General features: G+C 40.1%; 1 protein-coding gene across 6 annotated transcripts; it reads left to right on the top strand.

Annotated features, from left to right (window-relative positions):
• Positions 1-248: 248 nt before the first annotated feature.
• elavl2 (ELAV like neuron-specific RNA binding protein 2) lies at positions 249-12,893 on the top strand (the record flags this gene model as incomplete). 6 transcript variants are annotated; one of them, XM_080519078.1, is made up of 7 exons in its annotated part: positions 249-335; positions 1,474-1,717; positions 6,624-6,727; positions 8,859-9,012; positions 9,969-10,194; positions 10,559-10,597; positions 12,563-12,893. In XM_080519078.1, 7 exons carry the CDS (start codon positions 264-266, stop codon positions 12,891-12,893), a joined length of 1,170 nt encoding a protein of 389 aa, XP_080375204.1. The 6 variants fall into 6 exon arrangements, with proteins under 6 accessions (XP_080375204.1, XP_080375201.1, XP_080375200.1 ...); XM_080519075.1 differs by having other exon boundaries at positions 264-335; positions 1,477-1,717; positions 12,566-12,893; XM_080519074.1 differs by having other exon boundaries at positions 264-335; positions 1,477-1,717.
• Between the last annotated feature and the right edge of the window lie 2,086 nt (positions 12,894-14,979).

Raw genomic sequence — 14,979 nt, 5'->3', positions numbered from 1 at the left:
TGCAGCTCTCCCATCCATTTCACTAATTTGCCATCCCTCATGCTTGTTCCTGTGGCCAGCTTCTTTCACGACTGAGCTGTTTTTTTCTGTCCTTACTCTTGATGACTAAATGAAACATTATCAATATGCATGGACAGCCAGTAAAAAAAAAAAGCCTCTTTTCTCCCCCTCCCACCAATGACATGTGATTGTCTGTTTTTGTTGTTAATCTAACATGAAGTACTTTTTGTGTCCACATTTTCAGACGGCAACTCCAAACTAACATGGCAGTCAGACTGTGCGATGTGGCTTCTCTGCTTAGAAGTGGTTCGTGGGCACCTGAGCCTTGGACTGGGGTCTGTGGCGCTTTTATTTAGTTTCATTAAAAAAAAAAATACATTTATTAAAATAAACAAAAGGGCCGGAAGGCCTATTTTTTGGCTCAGTGCTCAGGCCATACCAATGAAGCTCATTCTCAGTCATATGCATCACGTGTTCAACCTGGACTTGGGACTTTTTAATGGTTTGCTGAATGAAAAGCTCTTAAGTGATTTGACTGTATTGGTATGGTCTAGACCTGTCTGCCACTGTCGACTCAATGTTTATCTCAAACTGTGATCTGGTTATGGGTAGTTGTGTGATGACACCGATCTGCCTACTGCACATGATTAATTAAGGATGACTCTTCATACATTGACTTGTTGCTGGCTGCCTCCACTGATTATACTGTTCAGATCCCGCTGTTCGATGCTAGTGCACAGAAGGTTGATTTGGTGTTAATACAGGCTTGACATATCTGTTTTATCTTTCTGAATGTTTTATGCTGGTTGCCACATTGAAACTGGAAAATTTTAAACATTGCAATTTCCAACTTTAATATAAATTCTTGAGCCTGTGTTTAAGTAGACTGCTTCATTTATCCCAAAGATAAATACAGCAATCCCGAATACAAGAAAAGGATTTAATTTAGCCGGGTTTTTTTCTGCTCCATAAACCAGTTTCATGCTGCTTGCAGAAATGAAGCAAACTCTTTTCTTGTTTAACATCTATGCAAATGTCACACATTTTCATAATTTAAAACCTTCACACCAAGCTGTATTGACTGTTTTGAAGCTTCCTTTCATTTATTCTTTAAACTACATCTGTTGTAAGACATGTTGGCTTTACTCCACTGATGATGTGTTGTTGCAATAGTAACCCTAATGTTCTGCAATCAATAATGAAAGTGCCCTATCAAAATGAAAAGTAACCGCAAGACTCTCTTTGGCAGTGAACTACTTTTCTGTTCTCTTAAACTCTTGGACCATTTTGATGATTTATGTTGAGGAGATAAAACATTTGTGTTTAGTTTAGTGGAAAAAAAGTCACTATTGGCATTCTAAGAAAACAATGTTTCAAAGTATGAAGAGCATCCTTTTTCTCTTTGACTCTGTGTTGGTGTGTTTGTTTGATTTGTATGTGGTTTTGACTTTGTTTTTTCTTCTGTCTCTTTAGCAGGTAATTGCTGCCATGGAAACACAGTTGTCCAATGGGCCAACTTGCAACAACACGAGCAACGGTCCCTCGACAATCTCAAACAACTGCTCCTCACCAATAGAGTCAGGGAGCATAGAGGACAGTAAAACTAACTTGATAGTCAACTATTTGCCTCAGAACATGACCCAGGAAGAGCTCAAGAGTTTGTTTGGGAGCATCGGCGAAATTGAGTCCTGTAAACTAGTTCGAGACAAAATCACAGGTAAAGGGATTTTATTTGTTACGACTGGTTCTTGACGTGCTTTGTGCTGCAAGTCATTACATACGTCTGTATGTCATTGGTTTTCAAGTTGCACTTCAAATAGACTTGATAGATTCATGTCAACCAAATGTGATTCCTGGAATATTTGTGTAAATATTGAATTCAGGTGAGGCGTCAGTGCTCCTTGCAGCAGTATTTTTCATAACCTTTCCAGTTGTATGCACAGTAGCATTTACGTGATTTTCATTTTGGTTTGCGTTTGAAATCCATCATCAAATGGAGTTTTTATGGGCAGCGGATGCAGAGACCTTCATATTGGAAGCCAGCCAGAATCTCTACATCTCATTTAGGAGAGTAGCTGGCACTGAATTCAGTTTTCATTATGAGGCCGACCAAAACGCTGTATGCAGTCTGCTGTATAAAGCACTGAGATGCAAAATGCAGCTAGTGTGATTAGAGAAATTGGTTTTCCTGGAAAATGTCTCTGCATGTTATGTTTGGGTAGACAGATGACTTGCAGATGAATTCATTTTATGTTAATGGCAGAGAAGACCTGGTCTGTGAGACAGGAGCCAGGTCAGTGATGTAGTGCTGATGTATACTTCTGTGTTGACTGGACACATATGGCAGTCCATGGCCTTTTCCAGTCGCTGTGAGCAATGGCTACTGATTTTGTAGGAAGATTGGCAGTGACACAAACTTTAGCTTTGTGTGCAAACCAGCAGACTGTTTCGGCGAACTACAAGCGAGCTTCCTGCAGAGTGTCGTCCATGTTGTTTGAGATGTGGCACTGCTTCGATGCAGTACTGTAAATTAGGTTTCAGGCTGGTCTGTTCTTGCGAGTTGGGGTTTTGGTCAAGGTTACTGAAACCTTCCATCTGTTTCCTATAACACAGTTCAGTGGTGGAACATATGAGCACTTGAAACAATGCACATCCGTTTCTTTTGCATTTCCAGCTCTGAAACTCAGTGGTCCATGTTCGGTTAGCAGATCTGTTCGTTGTAATGAGCCTGAAGGACAGCTAGGTGTTACTTTGATTATGAATTGTCCTTTATTTTTCTGGTTCTTTTGTGTCACCTTCATCAAATTAATATGGAAAGATGTGCTCCGAGCCACATCATTGTTGTGAAATATTCATAATGTTAAATATTTCACAGTGCTCGCATATAACTGGCTATTTTTCACAACTCTCCTTGTGTTGCTACAATGCCCTTTGGTTCCCACTAACAACCTCAACTCAAAACATGCTGTAAAGTCCTCTAAGTGTGCCAGACTTAACTGTTTCTCTCCTTGCCTCTAACAACACAGTGCCTTTCTTTTTCTCAAATGTATACATACATTTTGAATTTAAATGTATTTTACCCGTGCCTTTTTAAAGATAGAATAAACTCATGGCCCAATTAAAGCAGCACAAAAAGTGTGCTATATACAGAATCAAAGCTTTCATTTTTAATATGGCTGGAAATAAATGGTTGTGCAGGGCAGACCACAAGCAAAGAGTGGTGTGCTTGTGGGGAAGGAAGGCTTGGGGGACTCATTATGTATTTACTGAATTTAGACGTTTTGCATGCAGTGATGATGAAAATTGTCAAGTGTTTAGTCTTGCATGGAATACGTGCCCTTGTGTTGCCATACATGCAAGAAATCCATCTGATTGTGAAATGGGTTGAGCCGAGTTGACAAGTGATCCTTGTTTAAAATCAGTGCAGCGCAAAGCCTGCCTGGGTGATTGAACATAAACAAGGCTTGATAGGTTGCATATTTAGTCAAGCAAGTGTGAATGTAGCTCTCAAAGTAATTTTGGAGCAAAGAATGGAATGAAATGAGTTGTTAAAAATCGGGCTGTCCTTGAATGAAAAATCATATGAGGGACTTGCGTCTTGATGCGGCTTCTTTCAAAGATAACAATTAAAAGCAGCTCCATTTTTATTTACCGGAATCAGATACTTGTTTCCAGGGCTGTAAAATTAAGTGCACTGAATCATCTGCATATATTACTTCTGTTTACTTCTTTTATGCTCAACTCAAACAAAGTTTAATTTCAATTGCAGCCTTCATTTTGGTCTTGAACTAAAAAAAACAATATGCCCTTTTTATACTGTCTGTGTACACAGTCAATTCTGAAATCCAGTTTTAAATGATTCAATTTATCACTGAGGTTTCAGCTCTTTATAGTTTGCATGTAAAAACATCTGACACAACAATGACTGTTTTAGGGCTGCTATCTGCTGTACAACATAAGTGAAATGGTAATTGTGTTGTGAGGTCGTGTACACCAACAAAAACTGGTATGCATCATGTAAGTAATAGAACAATGTTACACAGGTCCATTCTGGAGGTTGGATTGGTGGTTAATGGCAATAAGTTTAATTACAAAGTCTTGTGACAACTGAAGCTATTTAACTTGAACAATATTGTTGAAGTATAAATGAGTTCTTTGCTCTCGACTCTGCTGAAGATACTTGTGTAATAGGACATTTATGTGAGGTGAAGTTCTTCTTTGGAAAATGTTAAAATATGTATGAACAGCCCTGCCTTGAAAACCTTATCGATTCCCGCTGCTGTGCAGTAGTTCCTGTCAGTGAAAATATTCATAAGCTATCGATTTGATTATAGGCGCTGCAGAATGGATTGATAATAGATTTATGGCCAGTTTTGCCCACCAGCCGTCCCTAACCACCATGCGATTATAAATTTAGCCATTAAAGTTGTTTTTTTTTTCCTTTTTTTCCCCTATCCTTTGTAACAGAAAGTCTGGAGCTGGAGTGGGAAGAATTAGGTCCTTAATGTGATTCAAAGCCTCCAAGTCATTTCTCAGGGATGGTGCTCTGATTTCAGCTCAACATAAAATCATATCCCCTCAGCCTATGTTGCTTTTGTCTCTCCCTCGGCCCCGTGGCAATGGATTTAAGCCAGCCTACATCTGTGTACTGGTGCTACATCAGATGTTAAGTAATCACCAGAGACATGCGTGCTTCCTCTTTGCTTTAAATGTTGTCACAATGGCTGCTGCAGGAGCAGCTAAAGTCTTTGTGTCATTCTCCTCCCACTATGGGCAGCGCCAGTGTTGTACTGGAGGCTGGGTGGGTGCAACTCACCTGTTTCTTTTTCTAAAAAGACCCCCTGCAAGCGAGAGATATTTGTTACAAGACTCCTTAACAGTCAATGTGTTAGATCTTCCATAGGAAGGTGTATGTGGCTTGATGCGCTCATGAGTCGTAGAACATAGTACATCAGGCGTTTTGCCCTCCAGGCTTAAGAGCATTTCAGTAGCAGGATTCAAAGGCGCTCAATATTTCTCCTGGCTATAACAGTCCATACCATACGAGGTGAAATTAAGTTTATGAACTTTACTTGATCACATTAGAATAGCCCATGAGAGCTGTGACTCATGTTGTAATATAGATAAAGCCAGCATGGCTGTTTATGGGGCTTTTAGCTGCATCGTAAAGATAACTTGGTAGCAATGCTGCAAGCAACATTTGGTTATTGGGTGTCTTTTAATTTTTTAACTTTATGTACTTGGAGTACTAATGGTGCCCAAGATTCATGCTTAGCAAGGAAACTGAAAAAGATTTAGTACAGCGTATGATGCATTGGACTCTCACTGTGTTGCCTTTCCTGGACTCGACCCCACCCGGGGCTGCACAGACCTTCAGATCACTGTAGCCTTGAAGTACTGATGCCACTTGGGTCAATTTGAGGAACAAATGTAGTAAATGTCAGCCAAACCCCCCCCCCCCCAAATGTGGGATTTCACATCCTGCCTCAGAGGGAAAATACAAAGTCCTGTCTAGTGATGTGACCAAAATGCCACTTCAACATTTTTTCACAAGCTTACTGCTTGCGTCAAGGTTTCCACGTGCCTATCACAGTGTGTGGAGAGTTCTTCATGTCCACATTCAGGATTGGCATTGTCCAAGGTTTCCTAATTTATGTACAAGACGACTCAAGTGTTTCAGTTCTTACTGAAGGGGATTCATGCTCTTTAATAATCTCTTTTTGATCTGAGTTTTGCTACCGAAAAAATGCTTCAAGTCCAATCCCTGCTTCTCTTGTGGATATTCAGGCTGTCTGCTCCAAACACTCTGGATCTGCATTGGCATGCATTTTTAGCTCCATCACACCTCTGTTGGCTAGAAATGTATATAGTCTAAATGGTGATTTATTTTGGTTGTATATTTAATTATGCAGTAGAGCCTTTTTTCCCTTGTATTTTGTTAGAGAGATGAAACCTTGGACGAGAATCCCCTTTCAGAAAAACAAGTAATGTTGTTATACTGACGTAGTCGTGAAACAAATCAAAATACACATTAATGATGTTACTCAGCTTTGTCAGTGTTATGCTTGAACAGCATCACTGCCAGTTTATTAATTTTATTTAATCTGAAACGTTAAAATTGTGGTTGCTTATGTCTGTAATGTATTAATATGATGAAGCTGCTTGAGCTGGTGAACTTGACCGGCTGTGGAATTGCGGAGAAACCCAGCTGTGTGGGTGGAGGAAATTGAATTGCCTCTGTGCACATGAAGAGTGGGTGTCAATCTATTGTACATTTTAGAGATAAAATGCAGAGGGAGGGGAGCACATGGAGTCTCGGCTACTTCACTGTATCCCAGATGAGTTGGTGTGAAAGGAGAGCAATTGCTTGTCATTTTTGATTTAGAACATGTTTGTCAGAAAGCTTGCTGGAGAATTTACCATAGGTTGTAAGCCAAATGGTCAATTTCTTAAATGACAGAGCATGCAGGAAATCACAAATCCAATCTCAGAAACTATCTACCCCTAATCTGTACGTATTGGTTGTTAAACAGTGATACGTCTGTTTATACGAGAGCTTCTTAATTTTCTGCTCACCCAGTTTGGTAAATGTATTTTTTTTTTTTTTCATCTTCTGTTTGCAGGTCAGAGCCTAGGCTATGGATTTGTGAATTACGTGGACCCAAAAGATGCAGAAAAAGCCATTAACACCCTAAATGGCTTGAGACTTCAGACCAAAACCATCAAGGTAAGATGTGGTGGTTGCAAAAATTCTACGTATGCTGTTCATGTCTGGCTGTCGAGCTTGGAGTTGGAGCATAATGAGGATGGAGCAATGTGGGGTGGAAAGGGAGCCTATTGTTAATCTGGGCACAGGCAGCTTTGCTTGGGCCTCAACTAGAGCAGAACTGTTTCTATGGTTGCATGTGCTGTAGCACTGCTGTTATGCCTTTACAGGGAGGTGGCTGCCATTAGCATTCATCAGGCAATGTAGCACTCAATGTGCTGCTAGAAAAACTCATTTGCTTCATATAGTGCTGCAGGATTTATGGATGGTGGAGGCAGATTATTAGAGGTGATATTTTTTTCCACAGTGGTCTTACATGGAGCAACCCCTCTCGTATCGAGCAGGCGGGTATTATAGGAAATGTCTGCGGGCAAAAACACGATTTTTGATGGGAAGTTGTGAGCTGCACACTTGATTATTTCTCTATTAAACATTAAAATGTTTTGCAGATGTGGCATGTTAGGACAGTGATGGATATGGCGTGTTGTGAGTCATACCGCTTCATTCCAACAATCAAATTCAGCACATCTTTCAGTTACCTCAGAAAATGGAGCATGTTAACATTTCTTTATGTATCACACATCCAAAAGTCTGTAGCTGCTCTGTCAGAAGTGCAAAAAGGAAAAAAAAAATCCTACGCAGGTAGAGGAATACACTTTGCAAATATTAGCATCAAATGAAGTGTGAAGGTGAGATGAGTGAGGGGATGAAGATGAGCAGTGGTTGTTTCTTTGTGGGCAGATTTAACATTAATGGCCAGCTTTCAGGCTAAGTGCGACGTGCTTAGAGGTGTGGTTACTTTAGACGATGAGTTGCAATTAGATTTTTAACACAAAAGAGGGAGCCTTAAACCATTTCCTGCCGTTTCAAGTCACAAGCACTGGAAGCATCGCATGGAGGGACCGGCTAAAAACGGCAGACTCTGGATTCTCGTTTCTTTGTCTTTCTGAGATTCACCAACTTGTTCCTCTTCAAACAACTCTTGCATCAGCTCCGAACTTGAGGCTGTTCTGGTTCATGCATCTTATTGAATAAATGTCGACATGACTGAAAATGGGATGAGAGAAATGAATTTATGACTACTCAGGGGTGTAATGATGTATCGATCCACATGACCTGGTAGATGCATCTTTGGTCCCCTTCTGTTTTCTATTAGCCGCCTGCCCTTATGGATACATGTTTATTTATGCTGTGTGTTTGCCGAGCCTCACGCTGGAGCTTCTCCAAATAAATCTGGACATTAAAGAGGGCAATGGATGAGATTAGATTTAAGAGGCAGCCACTTTCAGTTGTTGTTTTTTCAGCCAAGAAGTTTATTTTTAAATTATGTCTAGACGAGCCTGATGCAGCAACTGTTTGTCTGGAGTCGAACGCAATTGAGTGGAAGTATTCCAGTTTATGCTCATATTAAAATTTACCCAAACCATTGTAGACCTCAAATGATTTAATTTCTACTATTTGATGGGTGAGGTTGGTTTCTATTTTTAAGATTCAGAAGAAGTGCATTTGAACTTTTCATTTCATTGAATTTAACGGCTGCAGTGTATTTTAGTAGTCTGTTTATTAGCAGCAAACAGCAGAGGCCTTTGCTGGGCGGGCACACTGTGTAACGTCTGCAACAACACTGACTGATCCAGATGCTTCCTGGGAAATCCAGTACCAGAGTTTTTTCAAAGCTCGGGCAAGAACTTGAACCAATATGACCAGTCGGGCTTTGTTTGTGTGTGTCGCATGGAGCAAATCGGCTTTTCAATCTTTATTCTTTACTGCAGAATGCATACACCCTTAGATGTGAATGTCTGTGTCCTTTATTTGAGACAAGCCCATAGAGGTATTATGCTAATGCTTTGAGTTGTAGAGAAATTATTTCTTTTCATGAGGGATGAAATGAGCGTAAAAATGAATGTCTCGCACATATGAGATAGTATGTATTTTGTATTTTACACAAATTGGCTTGTCCTCTTTGCAATGGCATAATCACAGTGTTCCCTCTGTAATAACATCCATGAGCAAGAAAAATGATTGAATGTAGGTTTTACAATGACTTTTAATTATAATGTCCTAATGGTCATGTGAATTTTTCCACCTGTAGGTTTCTTATGCCCGTCCAAGCTCCGCCTCCATCAGAGATGCAAATTTGTACGTCAGTGGCTTACCAAAAACCATGACTCAGAAGGAACTGGAGCAGCTCTTCTCACAGTACGGACGCATCATTACCTCACGTATCCTGGTGGACCAAGTGACTGGTGAGTGCAACATGACAGCTTTCTCACCTTGTCATGTTCCTCTTTGCTTTACCCTCCCTCCTCTTCTCTTTCCTTGTGGGTGCCTCACAAAATGACACAGCTGAGCCTGAGAAATGTATCAGAGGTGATGGTATGAGGTCCCCAAAAATGCAATTTTCCAGTAGTGGTGTTCATAAATATGCATAGATGGAATATGAAAATGGGTGTAAAGTAGCAGGACTCAATGCTTCGTAATTTCTTTCCCCTCCAATCTCCCGTCTGCCTGCACTTGCCTGCTCCTGCCCTCCTCCCCTTCCCACTTCTATCCCCAAGGTATGCATGCAATGCCTGTTTTATGGCGAGAAATGAAATGCATTTAGGGCAGTTATATTCTCGATTTCTCAACTGTCATGTCGACGCCAAACCCTTATGAAACACTAATAAACAGAATCGTTCACAGAGACATTTCCCAATGGTTCGGTCCCTGTGTGAGACTGAAACCCAATATTCCTTCAGGCATGCAGTGTGGGAATGGCTGTCTTTTATTTTTCCGCTTGCTCCTGATGAATTTGCTAGTTTTACTTTAGTATTAACAAAACCATTTGCAATCCATTTGTATTGATCCCAATCACCGAAGATAAAACGGGATTACTTTCCGCTATCGCTCACAAGCAGACAGTAAAATTTTTCAAGTTAGTCATGCTTTAAAGGGGCTTTTCTTAGTCCAGTGGTTCTCGAGGATGATATGCATGTGAGAATTGAAGCTCGAACATTGGATGAGCTCCAAATCAAACATATTGAGCTGCATAGAGAACGCACAAGCATGAGGAATAGGAGGAACTCTCACTTAATCCAACTTTTTGACCTCTATAAAAAGTGTCTGGAGGTGCACACAGTAAATCCTGAACCAAGTGTTTTTATGTCTGTCGGGGGATTCTCAGCATCTGGCTAATTGCAAGTTAATGTATTTTCCTCAGGCGTCTCAAGAGGAGTTGGCTTCATCCGTTTTGACCGGCGAGTTGAGGCCGAGGAAGCCATCAAGGGTCTGAACTGTCAGAAACCGCCTGGTGCCACTGAACCAATCACAGTCAAATTTGCGAATAACCCGAGTCAGAAGACCAGCCAGGCCCTGCTGTCCCAGCTGTACCAGTCACCCAATCGAAGGTACCCAGGACCCCTCGCACAGCAGGCACAACGCTTCAGGTAAAAGGGGCACATTAAAACCGAACACAAATCACAGCCAACTCTAGTTGATACTGCAAGTGAAGTTGATGTTGTTGACCCTCTGAGGCTTTTTTGAAATTAGCATTTAAATGGCTTCACAGCGGCATTGTTGAAAATATTCTGTGTTGAAAGTCATCAATACTCGGAGTGGAATAATTCATCTCCATATTGGATGGTGGAAAATGCATGTCAATAGAGACATAGTCTTAAAATCCACATGAGAAAAAGCACAGATTTGATCAGGATTATTACACGTCACGTCATCCTGTCAAAATGCTTCAGCCTCCTGAAATGGCTTTTTTTCTTTAAAAGTGTGTGTTGGTCTTTTCTTTTATTTCTCAAGGTTGGACAATCTGCTGAACATGGCCTATGGAGTGAAAAGGTAAATTAATTTTCCTTTTTAGATTTCATCGTCTGGTTTAATTGAGCCTGGGGGAAATTCAGATCTTCACCTAAGGGAGCTGATGGGATACTTTTTTAATTTTAATTTTTCCCTCTAAGAGCACTTGGCAGTGATGCGTAGGTAGTTAACGCTGCATAAGCTATTAATGATTCAAATTAATCTATGATAATAAGGGATTGAAGGAAATGTTTTTATCTACATGCACAATTACGTGTGAGTGGATCATGCAGTTTGTCCTGCTACAGTTTACATTCAGGGAATCTTGTAATTGGAAGAGGAAGAAGGTTCCACTTCCCCGAGGTCTCGCTCGATTATCAAATGCCTTAAATTTTCCCCCATAGCAAATATTCCCAAATATTTTCCAGCGATGGAACGAAAACGGTGCTCCACTTGATGTAGCATAGTGGAGGAAGACAACTTGGAGTCCTCTTTCGAAGTGGACTTTTTGCGGGCTCTACAGAGGACCACAGATTTCAGAAATTGTTTTAGGAGTCGGTTGTTTTGGATGTTGGACTGCTAAAAACCCGTTGAGAATGTCATTTAAAAGTTTAAAATCTTCCAATAAATATGTGCAGACACTGGCACATGTTGTGTTCTAATAGAATTAAATTAAAATTTTGAAACTTTCTAACTTTATAGCTCATTTATATCCAGCTCTTCTTAAACCTTTGACCATCCAACTAATAATAGACTATCAGAAAAATGTCTGTCTTTTTTTTGAGTGCTGGAGCTCGCTGTGCATTAGTGTTACTTAAATCGCAAATGCATGTGATGAGACTTGCCAGGGTTACTGCATTCTGTGTGTGCATGTTTCTGCACGTTAGATCAGTTCTTTAAACTTTATTTTGATTAATTATTGAATGTTCTGCTGTAAAATGACAAGTACCTTGATAAAATAGTGACTGAAACAGTGAAGGGCTTTAATCTAGACATGTTGTGACATTATGTCTAGATTAAAGCTCTGTCTGCGCTGCTTGTCTACATAACAAAGGACAGAATTTTACAATCTTACTCGCTATTGCACAAAATTGCACACTTGTATTTTGAGCTCCATGCTCTTACCTTGATCTATTATGGACAGCCCTGTCCTGTTTTAAACTTTGTTGCGTCAGAAGTCTTTCAGGATTCACTAGGATACCAGTTTGTCTAAGTAGGGTTTTATAAGAATGTCTTCCTCCAGGATGATTGAAGTCCAGTTCCCTGAGAGCTCAAAGGCCCATCGCCGGCTACAATAGACGAGTGATTTCTCTCCTGCCTTGCTCATTGGCTGACGTCTCTCTCTCTGGGTCCTTGATGCTGGCAGCACACCTGTCATAGTGGATGTTCCCTGAGAGGCCAACTGGAGCAGCTAATCTTATGTGACACCTGCTGCAATAATTCATAGGATTTCCATGCACTTTGAATTTTGTTTCTTAAAACTGCAAAACCACATTTACCAAAAGCCGGGGCTTTCTTCCGCCTTGCCGTTCTAATCTTGGCGCAAACTCTTAACGTTAATGTGGTATTTATTTCCCATTGTGATTCGTCACTTTTCGGGTTTGAGGTAAAGTGTTTTTGTGCCGCTATCTTTGGCGTGTAATAACCTTCTAAAAGCAGCTGCAGTTTCTTAGACACCTGAAAAGGTTGTTTTTTTATCTCCAGATGACTTGTATGAGATAACCGAATGCGTGTGTGCTGCTCTTGCTCTCACTGCATTGACAACACAAGGTTGCCTTTAACTTATTGTCCTCCTCAGAAAAACATATTGACTAATGGAAAGTGTGAATCTTGATCATGTGAACAAATAGTGTTAATGGTGTGGCTCAGTGAGTGCAGATCCCTGCAGATTGTCGGCGTGTTTCAGAGTGTTAGTCCTGTTGGCGTCGTGCCCCGTCTTCTAAAAAGGCCCATTCTGTGCTCACGCTGGCTCTCACCCTGAACCATGTTACTCTGTGTGTTTTACAGCAGGTTCTCGCCCATGGCCATTGACGGGGTGACCAGCTTGGCTGGCATCAACATCCCGGGGCACGCGGGCACTGGCTGGTGCATCTTCGTGTACAACCTGGCTCCTGATGCAGACGAGAGCATCCTCTGGCAGATGTTTGGGCCGTTTGGTGCCGTCACAAACGTCAAGGTTATTCGCGACTTCAACACAAACAAGTGCAAAGGATTTGGTTTTGTCACTATGACCAATTACGACGAGGCAGCGGTTGCCATCGCCAGCTTGAATGGATATCGCCTCGGGGACAGAGTTCTTCAAGTGTCATTCAAAACCAACAAAACACACAAAGCCTAATACCCACCGAGATTGTTTCTAGAAAACTCACCAGAAAACGGAAGCAGAAAATGGAAGCGTATTGACCGTAACTTTCTACATTAGTAAAAACAGCTTTGTAAGTCAGTGTTGCGAAGAAAAACAATATTTAGCGTCCAACAATGTGATTTTGTTTTTTTTGTTTTTTTGTTTTTTGTTGTTTTCATTGCTACGCTTTGAATCTTCTCGATATACTTTAAAAAACTAAAAAAAAGTTCAGGTTTTACACCTGTGAAGTTGAATTCTCTTGCTGTCTTTACAGATGGACCATCTAAAAATGTTACTATAGGTTTTTGTCATTTTGTTGCACATCTGCTTTGAAACAGTAAGTCTTGTAAGGTTATGTGTAGTGACTTTCTTTACATTTTTCTGTGTCCTGATTTGCCATAGGTGCGTTATGCCTTCAGTGGTTAGCAAGTACTTACTTTGACCTATTTGCGGTTTTTGTTGGATTTTGTAAGTATTCTGTTTATTGTAATATAAGTTGGTTCTTGGTTGGCTGCAAAATGTTGCTTATTGTAAACTTAAAGGAGAAAAAACAGAAAAAAGACAAAAAAAAAATTCTTAAAGCAGTACCTTGCCAAAGAGTGAATGACCTCTTTGATGTGGGTTTAAAAAGCATCTATTTTTATAAAAAGAAAAATTTGGAGAAACTTTTTACTGGACCTGGAACAAAATATTTTGACTTGGATACTTTGAGAAATATCTTCATATGACACCTTGTGAGCTTTTGAACTTTACAAGAAAGTTTGCAGTGGTTGAAATTTCTGGAGAGATTTATGATGTAAAAGATACCTTTTGAGATCTTTGTATTATCTTTAGATTCTAGAATCAGCCGCAGCGCTGGTTTCATTTGTAAAATCATCTGTGGGTCCCCCCGTCATCCTGGTCGTCACGACAAGCAACTTGCTTTCCGATTTGATTTGAGAACAAAACAAAAACTCTACAAAGGTTTATTTGCAAAAAAGTGCATGCAAAATTCTAACATGGTGATATCTTAAAAGGTAAACGGGGGATAAAAATCAGTTCTTCCTCTACGATTCCCTTCAGATGGAGCTCATGGTGTTTTGTGGTGTACCTACGATATCTCATTAGACTGATTTTTGTCTTGATATCCACCAGTCTGAGGAACGGAGCAGATTGCTGGAGCTTTGAGCTGTGTAAATAAGTCCTTTTTTATGTTTTGAGTATTTGGCAGACTTTTTGGTTCTCGTTTGGACTTCATTGAAAAGTGTGATATTATATATAGATATATATTGTTTTGGGTTTTTCCTTTCATGGAGTATGTAAGGTATTTTCTTTTTGAATATTTTCCTTTGAGGTTTTCTTGCGTTGAAATACTTGATTTGTTGTCCTTGGGACTAGCATTACAGTGCATCAGATTTGTTGGTTGTTTGGTCTGTAGATAGTCTTGCTTCGTAAAAAAAAAAAGAAAAGGTATTAAACTATAGACATTTGTTTTGTTTTTTATATATAAACATTATAGATATATATTTATGTGGTAAAGAATGGCTATAAACCACAGTTTTGAACTATTTGATTACCTTTTTCTTTTCCATACTCATATATATACGTAATGCATATAACCTGTCTTTAAAATCGTAAAAAAGGTGTATATTGCTTTGTCACTTTGGGGGAAGGACAGTGAAGCAGTTACATTTAGCGAAAACCAAAATTGGTTGCAAAAATTTGCGGAAGAACAAAACGGGGCCGCTGAGGCCTTTAGATGCACTGAATACTGCACCTGCATCCTGCTTGGTACTTCAACCAATTACTAGTCATGCTTCCCCTCAAATGAGCAGTGTGCTATGCATTCTAGAACTCTCTCTCTGCAACTGCTTTTTCTTGTTTATTCCTTCTTTGTGTTACATGTAAAAGTTAAACTTTAAGTCTAGATGAGTTGTGATATGCTGCCGTGTGGTAGAGATGACATTTTTCATGCCTGGCCTGTTGACGTCCAAAACAAACGTTCTTTTTTTTTTTTTCATTTTGTAATCTCATGATGATTTGGTCTGAGCAAGTTGTGCCGACGGTCCGGCATGAACAAATGTTCCCTCCCACCCCTCTT

Source organism: Blennius ocellaris (assembly GCF_963422515.1).
Source record: "Blennius ocellaris genome assembly, chromosome: 23".
Classification (NCBI taxonomy): Eukaryota; Metazoa; Chordata; class Actinopteri; order Blenniiformes; family Blenniidae; genus Blennius; species Blennius ocellaris.
Note: the sequence above shows the minus strand (reverse complement) of the source record. Positions and strands in the feature narration are given on the sequence as shown.